Source organism: Platalea leucorodia (genome assembly GCF_965183815.1).
Source record: "Platalea leucorodia genome assembly, chromosome: 7".
Classification (NCBI taxonomy): Eukaryota; Metazoa; Chordata; class Aves; order Pelecaniformes; family Threskiornithidae; genus Platalea; species Platalea leucorodia.
Genome location: NC_138829.1, coordinates 46,453,613 through 46,473,176, shown reverse-complemented (window position 1 = coordinate 46,473,176; position 19,564 = coordinate 46,453,613). Strand labels below are relative to the sequence as shown.

The following is a 19,564-nucleotide window of genomic DNA, read 5'->3' as shown; positions in this document are numbered from 1 at the left end:
TATTCTTGCATGTTTAATGCACTGTAGTTTTGCCACAGCTCATCGACATAAGCAGCGAGAACGATTCAATGTGTCACGCACTGTTAGAGCAGGTCCAGAGGAGGGCCACAAAAATGATCAGAGGGATGGAACACCTCTCCTATGAAGAAAGGCTGAGAGAGTTGGGGTTGTTCAGCCTGGAGAAGAGAAGGCTCTGGGAGACCTTATAGCAGCCTTTCAGTACTTCAAGGGGGCTTATAAGAAAGATGGGGACAGACTTTGTAATAGGTCCTGTTGTGATAGGACAACGGGTAGTGGTTTTGAACTGAAAGAGGGTAGATTCAGACTAGATATAAGGAAGGAATTTTTTTATGATGAGGGTGGTGAAACACTGGAACAGGTTGCCCAGAGAGGTGGTAGATGCCCCATCCCTGGAAACATTCAAGGTCAGGTTGGATGGGGCTCTGAGCAACCTGATCTAGTTGAAGATGTCCCTGCTTATTGCAGGGGTGTTGGACTAGATGACCTTTAAAGGTCCCTTCCAACCCAAACTATTCTGTGAATCTATGAATAAACAAAAACCTAACTAAATGAAAGAAAGGTCACAGTGTGACAACAAAAGGAGAGCCATTGCTGGTAGTGTGTTTCTAGTAGTGTCAGCTGGGAATTGGGGTTTGTTTTTTTTTTGGCTTGATCCTAATCAAAAGGTGGGTGTCAGTCTCTTCTCCCAAGTAACAAAGTGATAGGACGAGAGGAAACAGCCTCAAGTTGCACCAGGGGAAGTTTAGGTTGGATATTAGGAAAAATTTCTTCACCGAGAGGGTGGTCAGCCATTGGAACAGGCTGCCCAGGGAAGTGGTTGAGTCTCCATCCCTGGAGGTATTTAAAAGATGGGTAGGGACATGGTTTAGTGGTGGACTTGGCAGCGTTAGATTTACGGTTGGACTCTATGATCTTAAACATCTTTTCCAGCCTAAATGATTCTATAATTCTAAGTTTGTTGGTGTTCTGGAAGAAAACACCAAGTTAATTTGCATTATGTTTGTGGGCAACAAAAAGTCTGGGAGAGTCGCAAGTGATGAAAAGAGGCAAGTTAGTGGTGGAGTTGTGCTTGCATGTATGCTGGGCGAGACAGCAAGGAGTTGTGTGAATGTCTTAAAAGCGGGCGTCTAGTCACAGAGCAGGTAGGAGGGCAGGCAGGGGGTGCGCGGTGGCCTGGGAGCTGTTGCAGGAGCTATGGCTCTTAAGGCAGCACGGCGGTTCACCAAACGCAAAACCCCAGTTGAGCACAGTGGCCAGAAATTAAATGCGGTACTTGGACGGAAACATGGAAATCCTGAGCAGGGGCAGGGAGGGTGTTATGTCGGTGCAAGGTACTGCTCCCATCAGCGCAGGAGTGCTGCAGCCGGTGCTGCGTAGGAATGTTGCTGATAAGTTGGAAGGAGTTCAGGGAGGACCATGAGAGGGAAGGGCTACAAAATGTGCCGTACAGTAAAATGAGGAAATCTGTGTGTAAAATAAACACTGGATTTCTTCTTCTTTTTTTTTTTTTTTTTTTCTCTCCTGTTGGAGGTACGCTGTAGTTCAACCAGGAGTTTACTGAAGGAAGTGCAGTGGCCTGCCTTGCGCGGGAGGTCAGACTGCGCCGTCACAGGGTCTCTCTCGCTCCGTAATGGAGAAGTCTCCATGAGGGAAGAGTGGGAAAGGAAAAGCCATTGTCTCTTCAGAGACAGATGTCTGCATCTCTTCCTACTGAAGCCTCGGGGGTTGTGGGTGTTAAAACTCCAGGTGCCTTGTACGCCAGGCTTCCCAAACAAGCGGGTTTTCTGACCAAGAGTGTCTGCCCCACAGCCAGCATCCACCTCTCCTGCGCCAGCGCAGGCCCCACAGCTCTGGGGCAGCACCCGTCTCTTCTTGTTTTTTAATATTCCCCCTGCTACCCCGGCTGCTGCTTTTTCCCTCCTGAGCTGCTTTACTGCAGACTTCGGGAAAGACCTTTCCTTCTCCTCTGGGAAGGGCAGGTAGCCCGGGCCTGCAGCACCAGCCAGTGCATGGGGAGAGCTTCTCTCTCACTGGAGAGCGCAGACCAGGGGCTCAGCCTGCCAAAATAATGAGCCCCTCCTAGCCCTTAATATCGCTTTCCTTCTGACTGCCTGTGGTAATTTTGAAAGAAAATGTGTCTTGTTTTGGGCATAAAGGCTTAATAGTGCATGTGTTTGCATGTATCTAGTTGGACTTACGCTGAGGCTTTGCTTTCAGAGCACTATATGAATATTAACTAGTGCTTCCTTGATACAGGCTTGATAAAAGTCTTTCAGGCTGCACATTGGCATATGAGAAGCTGGGCTGGAAAAATTAATCATTTGTCCCCTGGCACAAAGAGGAGCCACAGAGGCTGGGAATAGCATTCCTTCTTGCTGTAAACAGGGCACAAATGCAGACCAGACTTCCATGGTGCTCAGTCCTGTGCAAGCACGTGCAAAGTAAGAAAATTCCTGTCTTTAGGGGTTTGTGACCTCAGAACATGAATTTCGGGATGCCCAGAGCTGAGTTGCAATGGGGATGGGCTCTTCCATCAGTTCTCCTGACAGAAGGGGTCTGCTCAGCTGCTGAGGCCCCTCCGTCGGGCGCTGCGAGTGTGCAGTGTGCCATTGGGCAGCGGACATGGGAAGTGGGATCACAGGTGACTTTTTGGGGAGCATCTGTGAAGTCTGTCCGATCTGCCTGAGAGCAGCCAGTTTGTGTGCCTTGGAGGAAGTCTCTTAAGACACATGCAATGAAGAGATGAGCGGCACTCTGCTTTATTCCTTGTCTCAAGCTGGAATGCTCTGAAGCTTAGTGGCCCTTCCAAAAATCTTAATATTAATTAAATTCAGTTCCAAATTATCATCACTTGCCTTATCAGTATTTTCTCTTCGGCACCGTCCCACGGTGGGGGGAGGAGGGAAGTGTTAGCGTTTTGGAGCTTGCTGTCCTTAGACATCATTAAGTGGTTCCTGGCACTTGTGTTGAGCTGAGGGAGAAGCATTTTCACTACAGTGGCTTGCGTGCCAAGAAGGGTGGTGGTAGGTCAGCTCTAGTCATCGCAAGGGACAGGAAGATGGAGAGCATGAGTTGTGCAATTTTGGTGGAGTCCTGCAGGGCACTGTAGGCACTTATCTGTTTGTCAGAGGTGTCAGGAGCACACGGAAAGCTCCGTCTGCTGGGGTGTAGTACACCACGCTCTGTTCCCAGGTAGGGACTGGCATATGTTATGTTTGCAGATGGATCCTGGTTCATGCCACGACCTGCGTTCCTTTTTCTTGTCATTCTGTCCCCAAAGACCTGCTCTGAGGTAGTGGTGCTCCGTGTTTCCATAACACATCCCACCCATCAGTGTTAAATTCCATGCACAACATTTTTAATGGGCGCTGTGGAGCATACTTCAGATTCCCCATGCCTCAGGTTTCTCCGTGGTGTCTCACGCTCTTCATCTGACCTGCGACTGAACTGTTCTTTCCTCCCCGGCGCGGAAAGGGGTTTCCACCTACCTGTGCACGTAGGTGCCCCGGCGCAGGATGGCGGCTCTTGGTGCCGGGAGGGAGCCTGCTCTGCTGGCTGCGTCGTGGCCTGGGGGAGGAAGGCTGTGGTTCCTGGGTGAGGAAGGCTGTGATTTCCTGGCCGCTCATTCTTCTGCTCCATCCCTTCTTTTTTTTTCAGAACATGAGTGAAAACTTGAAGGACTGTTTGATCCAGACCCAGGCTTCCTTAGGGGAGATGGTGACAATAAAAACAGAGGCCTGCTCTCCACGCCGGGACCAGGAGTATGGACGGCCTTGGTATGTGGCTGAGCTTTGGTTCGATGTACTCTAACCCCCTTCTCTCCACTTCCCCCCACAGCTTAAAGTGGTTTTGAGGGATACACTTGAACCTCTCAAAGTTATTAAAACCCTCCCTTGCAAGGTCTGCCTTGCAGTGTATGACAGGGGTGGTCACCTACTCATCTGCTAGGCACATGTCTGCTACACGTGCTAGTTTACATCAGGCCTTGCGGCACTGGCATGCATTGAGGGTCGTGCCTTGCTTTTGAGCAGCGCATTTCCCGGGCTGTAGCAGAGCAGCGCTGCCTCTCTGCTGGTGGGAGTCCCCTCTGCCACTCTTCTGCCCGGTGTGGGACGTGCCAGGTGTGTGCCGTGCGTGGAGGTGCTCTAGCTGAAGCCACTACCTGCTGTAGGCTTTAGCCTTAAGCCATCTCAGGTACCAGCTTTTGGCAGGTTGGATGGCAGGTTGAACCATTTCTCTGCTGCAGTGGGGACTAAGAGAGTTGTTCAGACCCTGTTGCCTCTGCTCCTCTCTGTGTGCAGTCCCAACATCTTGGTAGGTTAATGTTGTCTGTCTGTTGTTCCCTCCCCAGCTCTGGAAGGCCTGACCCGCAGTCCATGGAGGTGGAGCCCAAGAAACTGAAAGGGAAACGGGATTTGATCATGACCAAGAGCTTTCAGCAAGTGGATTTCTGGTGTAAGTGTCTTGTGAGTGAGGGAAAAGCAATGCCACTGCTTGTATAGACTTTGGTCTTTCCTAGTCAGCACCCTGCTGGTTTGGGGCGGGAAGCAGGGAAGAAAAAAGCCAGGGACAAAATTGTGTGCTCTCCTGCAAAGCCCAACACATTTGATAGGGAAGCTGTTGCACAAAAGCGGCTTGTCTGTCATGGGGCTATGCAGCGGTAGGGAGATGGATGGAAGGCATGCTGGAAACATGAACGTGCACATGGGAAAACCACAAGAGTCAAAGGCTTGAATTCAGAAACTGCGAAGGGAGTATTGCGCGGACGACAACTCTTTCCCTTCCCTAATATTCTGGGAAAGAAAACTGGTGCCAGTTATGTTGGCATACCTACAAAATATCAAATTGTAGTCCTGAGTCCCTGTCTGGCCGCAGGGCAAGTGCCTGGCCATGCTGTCTCTCTCCCAAGTACAGAATTAAAGCTGTATGACAAGGGTATTTATTTTCAGGGATATGTTAGTTCCCCTCTGGCGTGTGGGGAATCAAACCTTTGGCTAGAGGACATCTCTGCTAACTGGTGATGTGCAAGGAGCCCCCAGCCTCTGTCTCTGCAAATGGTGACAGGGCCTTTCCCTGTGCATATAGCTGTCCGTGGCAAATCTGTAGGGCACCAGGGCTCATGCAAGCACAGGCGTTGGTCAGGCAGGCGTGGGTTGGGGCAGAGCCCTTGTTGAGAGATGTGTGGCGAAACAAGTGCACAGCTGGTGAAGCATCTGCGTGCGTGGAAGCTTTGGGGAAGGGGCTGGGCCGGGTGGGGAGAGGATGGGGAGCTGGGGCATGCTGTCCTGAGTGCTGTGTGTCCTATGAGCTGCATGAGCCTGTACAGGCATCACGTCTGCCCGACCTAACCCCTGCTCCCCTCGCACCCGCAGTCTGTGAGTCCTGCCAGGAGTACTTCGTGGATGAGTGCCCGAACCACGGCCCCCCGGTGTTCGTGTCTGACACCCCAGTGCCCGTTGGCATCCCTGACCGGGCAGCGCTGACCATCCCACCTGGAATGGAGGTGGTGAAAGAGCCCAATGGGGAGAACGACGTGCGCTGTATGAACGAGGTGATCCCCAAAGGTCACATCTTCGGGCCGTATGAGGGGCAGATCTCTAGCCAGGACAAGTCTGCAGGATTCTTCTCGTGGCTGGTGAGTGATGTGTCTCCCCGATGAAGTGATGTCCCAGCTGTACAGCTCAGAGCTGGGGGACTCGCAGGCCTGTGGAGCCAGACCTTAGCCATCTTCCCCCTTCTCTGAAGATCTTCTGCTGACCCACACGGGCAGTAGGCAAACATTGACCTGCCATAATTATTAGCAGCTTAAGGGTATAGATAAGTGAAAGGGGACCAGGTGCCATGGCACCCGAGTTCAGTTCACAGCTGTAGGAAGCAGAGCTTGCTTCTCCTCTCCCCCTTGCCATGTTCTTCCATCCCCACTCAACCTTGAGGGCTCCTCCAGTACCTTTCTCTGCTCTGGTCATCATTTTGAGGACAGAGCAATGATTGTCTCTGGAGATTGCAGAACTCTCTCCTGGGCCTGCAGCACTCCCTCCCAGCCCGCTTGAGCAGAGCAGGCGGCCCAAGAGGCCAGGAAGGAGGAGATCCAGTCCATCAGGAACTGATGTACATGCAGACTCCAGTACCAAACCCCATATTTTTTTAACGTAGTACTACAGGCCTTGGTTAGCCTATGCGAGAGAGATGTCACTAGATCGACGGATATTATTATGAGAAATGAGATGTGGGACTTGAGTTATAGGTGGGGAAAGAAATTGAAAGCTGCTGATATGAAATGCTGCTCATGCTTTTCTGTCTGTAAAATAAATGTGTGTTTCAGCCCTGTCCTGAAAGGGAAGTTAATCTTCTATATCTCAGGACTGTTAACAATTTTGTCAACTGCATCCATAGTTCCGTGTTACGAATATTTGTACATAGGAAAAATGCCTCTTAGTCAGTTCAGAGTAGCCTCCACACACATATCCAGGGCAGCAGCCTGTAGTACTAGGAGAGCCAAGATTCATGGCGTAGAGTTTCGTGTCCTGACTTAAGGCTGGAACTGAAGCAGTGATTTGAAAGTCATAGATTTTCTCCCGTCTGGACCAGCTAGTTGACATGCTGCATCTGTTCTCTTGTTCCACAGATTGTTGATAAGAACAACCGCTACAAATCTATCGATGGGACGGATGAAACCAAAGCAAACTGGATGAGGTGAGTCCAGTTCTCTTCTGCCTTCCCTTGTGGGGCTCTGTCTTCCAGAGAGAGGCCATCAAACACTCCTTGCTATTTTCTGTGACAGCAAACCAAAATGCCACAACACCTTCTGTAAAGGGTGTGCTCGTGCTCTTTCAGTATTTATTATTATGAGAATCCTTTGGAGTCAGATTCAATTAAAGGGACTAAAACAAGGATGTGTGTATGGAGGATGGCTATTTTCTGGAATGAGGACAAATGATAAAGATGATCCTATTTATCCACTCTTAGAAACGCTGACAGGTCTCACTCCTTTTTTTTTTTTTTTTTTTTTTTTTACTTCAAATATTTGCAAAATGCTTTGCATTATCCCCGAGGTAACATTCTGTTTGGGGTTTTTTTTGTCCTTTCCCGTTTGACGGACATTGAAAGAGGTACTTCTTGTTTTTTCTTTCTGGGCTTCATTTGAAACAGTTGTCTGTGGTGGCTGTCATTGGTAGTGTCAGCTTTTACTGTGTTAGGAGAAACATGGAGTGAGTTGCTGCAGCTCTGAATGCAGAAACCACGCATGTGCTTGCGCTCCCTCTGCCGGCCCTGGGTCTCAACAGAGCAGAACCCAAATACCAGTCAGTACTGAAGCAGGAGTGGGGCTGGCTCTGGTTTGCTAACTGCAGCAGTAAAGGAACATGTTTAACCATGACACAGTGCTTCAAGTATTGGCATATATCAGCAAAACATAGGTCACTCTTGCAGCCTCCTGTGGCAGAGGCAAAGCATTGAAGTGCCTCGTGAGTTTGGTGAGTCACCAGAACAGGACATCTCTGCATACTGTGGCCCATCCCATGTTAGGACCAATCCTGCTTTCAAGGGTGAATTTTGGAAGCGGTTGTTGTCAAGAAGGCATTTCATACAAGAGTAAAGCAGTGTGGGCATTAACTGGTTCGTTGGCCTGGATGCCCAGGATTTTCAGTTGTTACTCACTAAGGGAAAGAGAGAGCGTGAAGTACAGGTAGATGCAAGACTGACCTAGCTGGTCAAAGCTGGTTGCACCACTTTTGCGCCATTTGAGTCTTCACACGGATAGCAGCTGTTCTGACATGCTCGTAAAGTTCAGCAAAGGATCTAATTTTTATGTAAGAATTTCAGCTGTTACACTTATTCACCACTGGTTGAGAGAAAATGCTAGAGCTGGGCTGAGGCTGGAGTTGTCACTCCAAAAAGAAGCAGTGGTACAGTGGACAGATAGGTAGGGGCACATATATCTTGAAGTAAAGACTGCAAAGTTCAAAAATCAGAGTGAGATTTTTCTGCTTAGAGCTGGATCTTTATGTGATCTGGACGACAGCGAAACTCCGGAAAAACACAGTTTTGGAAAGCAAAAAATCCTATGATGAACTCTTCTTCCTAGTGCCATGAGCGTAAGCTTGATGTCTGGATTTAAATGGGCACTACTCATGGTCCCAGCACCAAAGAACAGAATGTTCTTGCCTAAACTTGTATTTGCAGTGGTTAAGTATCAAGATGAGTGTGGTCTGGGCTATTCTGTGCAGCCATGAAAGGCGAGGAGGTTACAATTTTGTGGAAAGGTGATGGTTGCAACTCTTCTGGGGAAGGACGTATCAAAGGATCTGTGCAGGCTATATCAGTCTTACTGATCTTTCTGGTTTTACTCTTGAAAATTGCTTTTAATAGCAGTATTATGTAGAGTCCGACTGACAGTTCAAGTGGAGATAGTAGTCCTCAAAAAGCCTTGGTTTTGTTTGTTAGCAGCTTTCAAACAGAGGTGCACTTGGACATTGGGGACACATCCTGTGCTAGGACATTACCTGTCACGGAGATTACCCACAGAAACCGTACTTCCAGGACGCTGTAGACAGCGCTCTTTTTGTTTTTCAGATGGTGCTCTTTGCCATCACTCACAGATGGAGTGCTTTGCAAAGCAGATCTACTCACCCTCTGGGTAGGTGGGTATGGCACGGGGAGGGCAGCTTGGTCTGACTCCTCTCTCTTCTTGTAGATCTGGCTATTGTTTTTGTTGTTTGACTACCACATCTGAGTCCATTTTCATGTTCCCACTGAGGACAATGTGTACACTGCAGCACTTGCTGGTTTAATTTCAAGTGGCTGTTTACCCAGGGCAGTGGATGACAGGGAGGAGCGAGTACGAAGAGTAGCAGATGGCATGGCAATGGTAACATCCCCTTGCCCTTTCCCTCTTCAGTCAGTCAGTCGAGACAAACTCCTGATGCTAGGAGCATGTGCTCCTGAGCTGGCCGCTGGCACATCATCTCTGTCCAGTGTAAAGCACGGTTGTTTCCAGTACTTTATGAAACTCCATGGCTTTGACCTGCAGGGATGTGTGCAAACCTCTTCCTCTGCTTTTATTTTTTGGGGGCTCAGGGTGATCGATTACCATGGATTGCAACAAACCTCAAGGAAAATTGGTGCTTTCTCAGACACAGGCCATAAACTGCTGCTGATGGGAGTTCTTGGGGCTTCTGAAGGACTGCACAGAACCAGCTGTTTTTCCTGGTTACTTCTGAGGAAATTGTCTTATTCAGTTGTTGGGGACCTTTAAGAAAAATGGATCTGACCAAAAAATGAAAATAATTCAGAAAGTCCAGGAAACATCTCTCTATAGGTATACCATTTGGCCCAGACTGAGATGCAGGATAGGAAGCACCAGCAAACTGGTGGTGCCTAACCGAATTGTTGAAGGGCTTCATGTGTGGGGTTTCCAGGCTAGTTTTGGCATTTATAGTCTGTATCCCTTCTTACATGTGAGTACCCGAGTTCTCAGGCTTTTGGCACAGTTCAAATCCATCCTTTCCCTCAGCCCGTGTGAAAAGGCTGGTGTGAGACTTCCTCACTTCATTCTCCTTTCCCTTCCTCTCTCCCCGCTTTCCCCTCCAAACATAGTAACAAAGAAGTCAGGGGGAGCGAGACTGTTTTGTGTGTCTGTGTGTGTCTCCTTATAATGGAGATGTCTGCGATTTGATCTTCATACAATAATAGAGCTTGGAAGGGAGCTCTGGTCCGGCACTCCAATGGCCTGCTCAAAGCAGATCTTTTAAGTACTGAGATGCTGTTTTGACTTCACAGGACCTTTTAAAAATAAAAATTTTTAAAAATTCAGGGTTACCATGGCTGCCCGTGTGTTTAGGGGGAGGAAAAGCCACCAGCCTATGCACAAGTCATTTTGTTGAACTTCACAAACTGGTCTCTGTTACCTTGTAGCAAGTGGAGCAAAAGTTTTTATGCATTACAGACTGAAATTTACGCAGAGCGAAGGGATCCTAAAGTCCTGCAGGACTGTGATACCTGTAAAAAAAATTTCCCCAGGGCTCTGAAGTGGTTGCTTCTTAGAGGCCAAGAAAAGTGGAGTCAGCTGATACATTTGTGGGGTGATCATTAAGTGCCCACTGTTCACATAGTTTACAATGTCACATTTTTAGAAATAGTGGTACAGTCTTGCGCTTTCAAATTGACCTGGGCTGAGGTGTGAATTTGCAGACACACAGCTGGGGCTCCTCTGGAGCTTGCTAAAACCCACACAGCATCCCCAGAGAGGTACTTCCAAATATCAGTGACTGCTCCTAGAGGCATCCTGCATGCTGGAGGAAATGCATGAGGGGAAGAAGACCTCTCTGACAGTAATACTGTCTGCATTTTTATAAGGAGGAAGTTAATGGGCCTGCTGGGAGCCTGACGTTAATTGAATTCGTGATTAAAACTGGCCAGAACTCATGACTCTCTGTGTGGTGAGTTTGCTGTTGGAATACTTAAGTTATCTTAAATAGTTTTGACCCAAGTCATGCTGGAGCAAATGAGGGGAAACCCTGAAATCTGAATATCCAGGTCTACCACAGGTTCTCCTAAGTGCACTTGATGGGATACACTGTCTGGGAAAAGCAAAAAGGGCTCCAGTTCCCCATTGGTGCAGCTTTGCTAGTGACAGCAGCCATGGGTTCAGCAGAGAAGAAGGGGCACAGGTTTCCTGACACTGCCAGCAGCTCTGACCAGCTCCGGAGAGACTTCTGTTCTGCAAGCTCACCTCTACCCAGGGGCACTTTGCAAAATACTGTTACTCCTTTTCACCAGAGCAGCTTAGCAGTGGAGGTTTGTTTCTACCACATGGAGGCACTGATGATACTGTGCAGTCGTGGGTACCTGTGAAGAATATACATGAAGCCCAGTTTTGCTGAATGTGATAAAAATCAAACCATAAATGTTCCTTGCTCAGTGTTCCACGTAGCCTTTTCCTTCCTTCCAGTGTTCAGCTAGGAGAGCTCCTTTTTCCTTTTAAGTTTGGTTTTGGGTTTTTTTTTCCCCCCTTGAGGTCAGTGTAGCAAGTGCTTTGCTGGCTCTCCATCATTTCATTACCGTCTTCCCTAACGCTCCTTCTATCCCTCCATAAATGAAGCTCCACCAAAAGAGTATCTCAAGGATGCATTTACATTTGTCCCAGTGAAATGCATCTGTGCGCTTAGCTCCCAGCTCTCCCTGTACGTGGCCTGGATTTGAGCAGCATTTCCTGCTGGCTTTCCAGCTTTAACCAAGGTTAACAGCTTCTGACACTTACCCCAATGGAGGGCAGCAGTGTCAGTGAGATTCATTAAACAGCACTGTAACAGCACTAAGGAGACCTAGAATGACATCTGACAAGGGTCGCTCTGCCTTTCTGTAGGTTTTTCTTAGCCTGCAGCCCACAAGCACCTTTCACATGAGAGCGCACCCCAAACCACCTCTCTTCTGCTGGGCCATGGCAGCGCTGAAAGGCACCCACCTCTGAGGAGGTGCCAGCAGGGCCATCACAAACGTGGGGCAAGTGGGAAAAATGCTGAGGCCTTTGCTTATACTGACTTTTCAGAAAGTATTTTGGGGTGGCTAAAGTCTGCCTGCGAGAGACAAGGCATTCAGCCAAGATTTTAGGATTAAATGTAGTTTTTTGAAAAAGGAGGGTCTGAGCTATCCCAGCCAGTTTATCCCCCTAACATTGCAAAGATGCTAACAGTAGGTACTAAATTAAATTAAACCAAAGATGCTATCTAATAGTAATACTAGCTATTACTGTTAGATAACATCTTTGGTTTCATCAAATTTGGGACCATAAGCAGAAAGAAAACTAACACATGGGGAAGCCAGTAGATTTTCCCTCCCATGGTGTCACTTCAGAGTTACAGTTGTTAGGTGTCCTAACCATTAAGATGTTTTATTTCTTGTATGTTACATCTTAGTATCCTTTTTAAACATTAATTTTCTAGGCTTGTAGTGACAGATTTTTGGGGTGGTTTATGTTAACACTGAAGTCTTTTACCTCAGATGAGCATTGTGCTCTCCACTATAACTCCATGCTGATGTAGATTTCTATCTGAGAACTTCCTTTTAAAATATGAAGAACTGTATGATGAGCACCAAAAAGGTTGCCCTCTTGCAGAAAAGTTCCCGACATCCCTGCTTTTAATTGTTTGAAGATGTGTAAAAGCAGTCTTCTGTAATGTGTAGCACTAGAATAACCATTCTGGCATTTTACTTCACTCTGCTATAATTCAAATCAAGGCATACACTACGTTTTCCCAGCAGTTCTGCTCCTCCGTGGCTTCTAGTCTCATCCATGCTGTTCTGTGTGCTTATACACAGGTGTCCATTGCCCAGGCTGCGGATTATTCCCCTGTCTGCAATCCCACCTTGTTTATGTGCAGAACTGCATGTTCACACAGTTTGTTTTCTCCTTCCCTATTGAATAGATCTGCTGTCTTCTTCCCCCTGCCCCCCCAAAGCCCTATTTAGGACTAATGTTTTGTTTATTTTTAAAGTTTCCTTTGACTGTGGCTGGAAAAATTAACACATACGCACACACACCTCTTTGGACAAAACTGCTTGTTCTCAGGATGGCTGCCTCTTCTTCTCAATGGGCTGAGGCTATGAGTTTTTCATTTGAAGCACCAGAAACTGGGAGCAGGCTCCTGTCAGTGGCAGGGACAGCAAAGCCTAGCCAGGAAAAGCAAGTGGGTGGCCTCATTCCTTTTGAGAACAATAGAAAACGGCAACTATTTCTGGGTGAAACAAGAGCTTGCTGTGAAGCAGACAAACACTGGATATGCAGTACCCCTGGTGCTGAAGAAAAGACTTTTCCTTAGGAAAAGTGAGTTGCAGAAATTGCCTGTGAGTCTAATCGAAATCTCCCTCCCCTGAAAAAAACCCAATCTGGTGTAGCCTCTGTATGACATCCTGCAAGTTTTAACAGAAAGGGTGGTGTAAAAGTTTCCATTGCATGTTGTGCCAGGCAGAACAATAAGATACGTTTCAGGCCTCTAAATTTCCTCAAGAACCCGTTTTCGAGCAATGTCACCGTAGAAGCTAGTTCATCAACGTGATGGCGAGTTCTCACACTTTTTTCTGTGCACAAACTGCGGCAAGTGATGCAAGGCTGTACTGAAATTCTCATACGTAAGTCAGGGTATCAGACGAAGTGTAAAATCTCGTTTCAACTGTAAAGCTGAGAAGGCTCCTTCACGCTAGTGTTGCTTGGTGTTTTTTTTCTTAAGCTTGAAAATTGCCTCTTAAAAACAAAGCGGCTGCCTTTTCCTGGTGCGATTGAGGAAAACTGAGAGGTTGTTGCGGGTGGGGGGAGCTGGATCCCACCGAACTCCTCTGCCCCAGTGCCGCACTGGCCAAGTGGTTGGATGCAGGGGGATGCTTTGCGCTGATTTCCTTTTACCCAATTGTGCTTTGTGGGATGTTCAACCCAAGGAACATGGCTGAACGAAAGAGGAAGCCCAAGTTTTCCAAGGAAGAACTGGACATTCTGGTCACTGAGGTGACCCGAAATGAAGCCATGCTGTTTGGGAGGGAGACAATGCGTCTATCCCATGCTGACAGGGACAAGATCTGGGAAGGCATAGCCAGGCAGATCACATCAGTCAGCCAGGTCCCCAGGTCTGTAAAAGACATTAAACACAGATGGGACGACATGAAGAGAAGGACCAAGGACAAACTGGCATTCATGCAGAGGTCCCTCTCCAGCCCCGGCAGCACGGGGCGGCCCTCGGCCATCGTCCTGACCGCCCACGAGAGAGCCATCGAGTCGACGCTGCATTCGTCACGCCAGATGCACGGCTTCCGGAGAGCGGATCTGGACGTGGTTGACAGCCCGTCAACAAGCTGTAAGTATCACTGCCTTAACACCTCTTTGTCTTATGCTTGCATATCTCTGACACCAGAAGAGCGTTGTGTGTTTTGTGAGATGCTGGGTTGCCTGTCAAGCCAGGTCCTACTGCCGTGTTTGGTTCCAAGGCAGCCTACTCTGGTGATCATGGGGTGTTGAGATGGATTGAGGGAAAGCTGTTTCTAAGTTAAGATCATCATCTTTATCTGTTTATCTAGTCCTTTTCCATACTGTCTTCTAAGGGTAGACATTGTTCAGATTCCACTTTCTTAATGGGTCGTAAGTCTGAACTAATCCTACAAGTGAGGGAACGTCTGTAGTTGAAGTGCAACTACTTCCAGTCTGTGAAAAAGTGTTTGTAAAGGATTAGGAGTTCTTCATCTTGCATGCACCCCAATAAAAGAGCAATGCTGTCAAGCTGAGAACCATGTGCCAGTCACTAATGGATCACTGCGTGGTAACCATCTTCCAAGAGGGCTGTGAGGGGGCTCTGTGATCACTAGTATTTATGCTCTGAGGCCAGGCCACTAATGGTTTCTCACTAGTGGTCTGAAGGCTCAGCATAAGTGCTGTGAAAAAGGTAGATGATAACGACTCCCTTCTTCACTGTTTCTTAAGAAGCTACTGGACCTGCTTTCTAAGTTAATCTTCTTACACCACAACTCTCAGACAACTTCCAGTGCTGAACCACAGGCTGCTTTTTGCAGGTTCTTCTTTCCCCAGTTGCGTACATACAGTTTTCTTGTGTGGAGGTGCAACTTCTTGGTCTGTGAGCTTTTAGGGATACAAAGGAGAGAAAGAGGGGATAACTTCTTGGGAAGCGAGCCAACTAACATTTCATGGGTGGCACTGTCCTAGCACATTAGGTCTTATCTCATATCTGAAGTCATGTTGTTAGTGGGAAAGCAAGGACAAAAATCTTCAAGAACTGACAAAGTGGGACTTGATCACTCTTTGCATCTATCTTGGAAGCCAGCTGCGCTATTGCAGAGGTAAAATGAATACAGCTCATGCAAGGAGATAGGCAGTTGCAACAAGTGAAGTATCGTCTCTCTGTACACTTGATGTGCCTGTACCTGTGAACTGGCATATCACTAGATATTTATCAGACTAATGAGAACTTTCCCGTGGTGTTTTGCTTTGGTTTTGCATTAAGTATACTTGCCCGATTAATATAAGGTCCTGCTGCTGCTACGCCTGACTGCCTGGTTCTCTTAGTGATGCCAAGCCACGCAGTGGCCTTGCAGTACAGACTTTGTGAGCAGCAAATACTATGTCTATGCTTTTCTCAGTGCTGAGGATGTAAGAAACGACATGGGAGCAGGGTTTTGGCACGAGGAACCAAATGTGTCAGGGTATTCTGAGACTGGACCAAAGGCCAGGAGCCTTTGTCCCTCCAAAACATTGGAGTGTTAGCTAGTTATGGTTTTGGGGAAGGGGAGTCATTGTTACTTTCTGAAATGGATTGATCTTCTAGTAATGAACAATACTGTGTACAGGATACCATAGCAGCTTGGATTCCTCCTTCGTTGACTGGGTTCTCCTGCTCTTCAGGCGTCTTATGGCTAGGCTTGTCACCCAGATGCTAATGTTGCAGCACGTGCATGTTGAGTTATGCATCAGGAGCTACAGGCTTGTCTCAACTGGCAGACTGGGGGGAGGGGAAACCCTTTTTCCATGTGCTTTGAGATACCATGAAACAGAAGTCAGAGTTGTGAGGGATTTCACATTAATAATTCATGCTTCCTCTTCTGTTTAAGCTGATGAAGATGAAGAGATGCCAGGCACTTCTCGGGAACACCGCTTCTCATCACTGCAGAGGGCCAGTGCAGGAGTCAGCCAGCTCTCCGGGCCCTCCTTCCTCCACACTTCTTCCTCATCAGAGCACTCAGAAGCTACCAGCCAAAGGCAGGAACTGCACCGTCCATCCCCGCGCACCAGCTCGTCCTGCAGACCCCCGCACCCCCGCACAAGGAGCCCGCCCCTCTCCAGCTTCGATCGCCAGCTTCTCCATTCCCACACGCAGCAAACAGACCTGTTCAGGCAGTTCTGCCAGGAGCTGGTGGCTATTCACAGAGACATGGCAGACAGCATGCATGTCATCAGTCAGAGGATGGCTGACCTCACCAGCCAGGTTGGCCAGATGTGCCAGACCCTGTCGGAAATCCGTGACGGGGTCCAGGCTTTCCGTAGGATACAGGATCCTAGTGTCATGCAGGGGTCTCTTCTGCAAGCAGCTTGCTCAAAACAGCCCCCTGAGCCCAGTGCAGAGTCTAACCAAAACCCCCCAAAACAGACTCCTCCTGCACGGACTACCAGGTCACGAAAGAGAAAACACCATTTTTAGTCTGCTTCATAAAAAGTAAAGAAGGGTGCCCCTTCCTGAGCTGCTGCATGCTCACGTGGCCTCTCCATGTGTATCAGTACTCTGTGGGGAAGGTCAACAGCCACCCTAACCCATCCATCCCCCTGCTAGCTAACAGAGCAGTATGAATTATGGCAGCTGAATAGTAGGGCTGGCCCTCTGCAATGGCAAAGGGGAATCTCAAATCTTACAGAGCCTGGGATGTAGGACATCTTTCTGTTCATGGAGATTAGGAGTTTTCACTGGCTTCCCCGTGCTTTGCACGCTCTATAAGCTAAGAGATGCAATAGGAATCATTATCTGGATCTCTTCTTGTGCCTGTGAAATGTTATTTACTGAGACAGCGTACTACAGATCTCCCTTTGCAGTCAGCCCACAAATTTACCCTACTGCTGCCTTCCCATCATCTTCCTGCAAATTAGTATATGCACTGTGCAGAGATACATCCTTATGGCTCTAAAGACTCTTATTGCTCATTATTTTTATCTTGCATTCAGCAATAATGGGCAATCCAGGGCTTACTGTGACTTACACACAGGTTTGGGGAGAGGGGTGTAAAAGCAGAGCTTATGCAGGGAAGGGAAAAAGGCACAATGCTGAGGACAAGAGGAAAGGTCTGAGCACTGTGTGGTTTTAGACTGCTGAGAAGGGCTGCTATGGCACGTGCCTGGATCCTGCAGTACCACATGCACTTACATCAAAGAGTGTAATCTTTGTCTGCTCCAGTCTGAAACCCCTATCTACCCTTCACAATTGCGGTTAAAATACAATTATTTCATAATGTGACAACATTTAAAGAGAATTGTATCATATTATTTTCTTGCATGTTATAATCTTCAGTTTTGAACCACCTCACCCTCTTCAAAATGTGAGAGACTGCACAGAAATAAGGAAAGATACAGGGCCTGCTTCTGACCTCAGGATCAGTTTGGTTTTGTATCACTGTAATTCTGTCCATTTCAGTACAGTTACTTTGCACTTACTTAGTGTTATTTAGGGTGGGATCTGTACTCTGTTCTCCTGTCGTGAAGAGTTTACAATCTAAATTCGCATCTGTATAGGTTAAAATCTTAGAGATGTTGGTTTTGTACTGCTTTCTTTCCCCGTACAGACACAAGAAAGAACTGTGTTATAACATTTGAATTGCTTCAGTGCTGCATGAGGTTTCCATGTACAACCCTGATTCTGAAACTAGGCTTTAATAATGTCACCTCAGGTGGTGATAACATATATGCGGCAGCTATTTTACAACATGTCTGTCTTCTGCTTGATTTGCACATCTGTACCTACCATTCTGCTCTCATCTCTGGAAAAATATGGACCATTATCATGTCATGCTTCATCAGGGAAAAGGGCCAAGGTGGTACCCACGCACAGTTAGCATGCTGCTGCTCTCTGGGCTGTCCTGGTGTATGTGGAGGTGGGTTGCAGGAAACTCTTCAAGTTAATATGAATGCCCATCATCATGCCATGTCTGGGCTACAGACCTGGCTGAAAAGTTGTATAAACTTCAGTGGGAATTGAACATAGACAGCGCAGTATGGCAGAAGGATGGCTTGTTTTATGTGATCTTGAAGGATCTTCTTTAATCTGTCTGGCCTGTCCTTTGAAAGTATAGTGCACTAGTTTCTCTTCTGGAAAGCTCACTGTATGTCTGGTGTGTCAGGCATTCCTGACATGCCGTTCCTTTCTTCTTTTTCATTGTTCTGTAATTCTAATTTAAGTAATTTATTTTTAGTGGTGCTGTAAAAGGCCCTTGCTCAAGGAAGTAGAGGTCTGGCGAGGAGAAAAACCTCCTTTCCGAGGAATAACTGATGCTGGTTTCATGCAGAAAATGTTCCTCGTAGTGCTGGTGCCAGACCAGAGCAGTACTCGCTCACCTGCCTCCGAGAATGTCGTTTTACTTCTGTGGTGACATTTGTATTCTGCAAAAGTCGCAGTCTCTCTTCAGTTGAAGGGAAGATTGGGAAATCTGGTGGAAGTGGATCTAATTTATGAATCACAGAGAACTGAAAAAAATGGTGACATGTTTTAAAGGCTTTCTGAGTCAATACAGTGCTGCTGCTATATATGAGAAGTAGTATTTTATATTTTTATAATATTTGGTCCCTGCTGATGTTCTCCCATGGGTATACTGATAGGATTAGCTCCTCTGATGTTGTCCAGGGGGATCCCTTCTGGGAACCCTTAGGTCTGCAGAGGAGACTCTCGCAGGTGCTGGGGGCACTGGGGGGAGTTGGCATCGTCGCTGCCACCAGTTTGCCCACGCAGACACGTTTAGAGAGAGAACCCTGTTGTCCTGGTGCAGGACGCGTAGCCTTCAATGCAAACCCCCTCTGGTCAGGAGAAAGGACCTTGTACTATAAACTGCCTGATGTCTCCCCCAGTTTCCTCTGTGGACTATTACAGATTGGCCCAGATCTGGGGACGTATCTCCTGCCCTGTGTAGACCCCTCGGTGGAGTGGCTTTTCTGTACTGGCTCGCAAAGGATACTTCCTCCTGCACCCATCATGTTAACTGGCTGTTGAAGTAAGTGCCCGTGTCAAAGCAAACTGCTGTGCTCAACCCCAGTATCTCCATGTCTTGTACATGCTGAAAAAATTCTCTCTTTAAAAGTATTTTTGTTAAGAATGCAATAAATATATAACACTTTTAACACAGCTGTTGTTGAGTCATTTGTTTCTCTCCTACAATTTTTGCCTGAACTGGTAACAAGCCTGTCACAGATGCTGGGTCTCCGGGAGGCACAGAGCTGAGGCAGGGTTTGCGGGTATGGCGCCCCGTGGCGTCTGCCTGGGCTGCTGGCAGCTCTCTTGCGTGGGATCTCCTGCCTTGGCTCTGCTCTAGGTTGATTTGGGAAAGGCCAGTGGTTTTTTCCATGTAGCACTCTGCCCTGGCAGGGCATCAGTGGAGCATGCCCGGGGCCAGCCGGAGGGTGAGCAGCAGAGGGGCCAGCAGGCAGGGAAGAGGCGTGGGGCAAATCCAGGGCGGGGGAAGCGGGAGGCAGAAGCCTGAGCCTCCCTCCAGCTGCAGGGCTCTCCTTCCTTCTCGCTGTCTCTCCTGGTTGCTCCCTTCCCCACCTAGGGAGGAATGGTCCCAGCTGCCAAAAAATACCTTGATGTTTTTCTGGGCATGCTCACTGGGCCATCCCAAAACTTGGCAATTTGGTGTCCTGAGTGGGCTGTGGCTTAGAAAAAAGGGAGACGAGGATATTTTTTTGCTGCTAGCTAGAAATGCTATGGGAAAGGTGGCCCTGTGGAGCAAGGAGCTGTGCCTCCGACAGCCATGGGGTTGATCCAAGCCCCAATAGCTGCAAATGGGTCATAAATGGTCT

At 47.8% G+C, this 19,564-nt stretch overlaps 1 protein-coding gene across 2 annotated transcripts in view; it reads left to right on the top strand.

Annotated features, from left to right (window-relative positions):
* The window catches only part of PRDM11 (PR/SET domain 11), a gene marked incomplete at its 3' end in the record, with an annotated part of 43,747 nt that overhangs the window by 14,015 nt on the left and 10,168 nt on the right, over window positions 1-19,564 (top strand). Inside the window, exons 2-7 of one of the 2 annotated variants that reach the window (XM_082316744.1) lie at window positions 3,679-3,797; window positions 4,373-4,476; window positions 5,394-5,656; window positions 6,647-6,714; window positions 13,450-13,862; window positions 15,625-18,830. In XM_082316744.1, the coding sequence (XP_082172870.1) occupies window positions 3,682-3,797; window positions 4,373-4,476; window positions 5,394-5,656; window positions 6,647-6,714; window positions 13,450-13,862; window positions 15,625-16,211 (1,551 nt within the window). In that variant the 5' untranslated portion in view covers window positions 3,679-3,681. Of the gene's footprint in view, window positions 1-3,678; window positions 3,798-4,372; window positions 4,477-5,393; window positions 5,657-6,646; window positions 6,715-13,449; window positions 13,863-15,624; window positions 18,831-19,564 lie in introns of those variants that run through there. The other variant, XM_082316743.1, reaches the window with a different exon arrangement.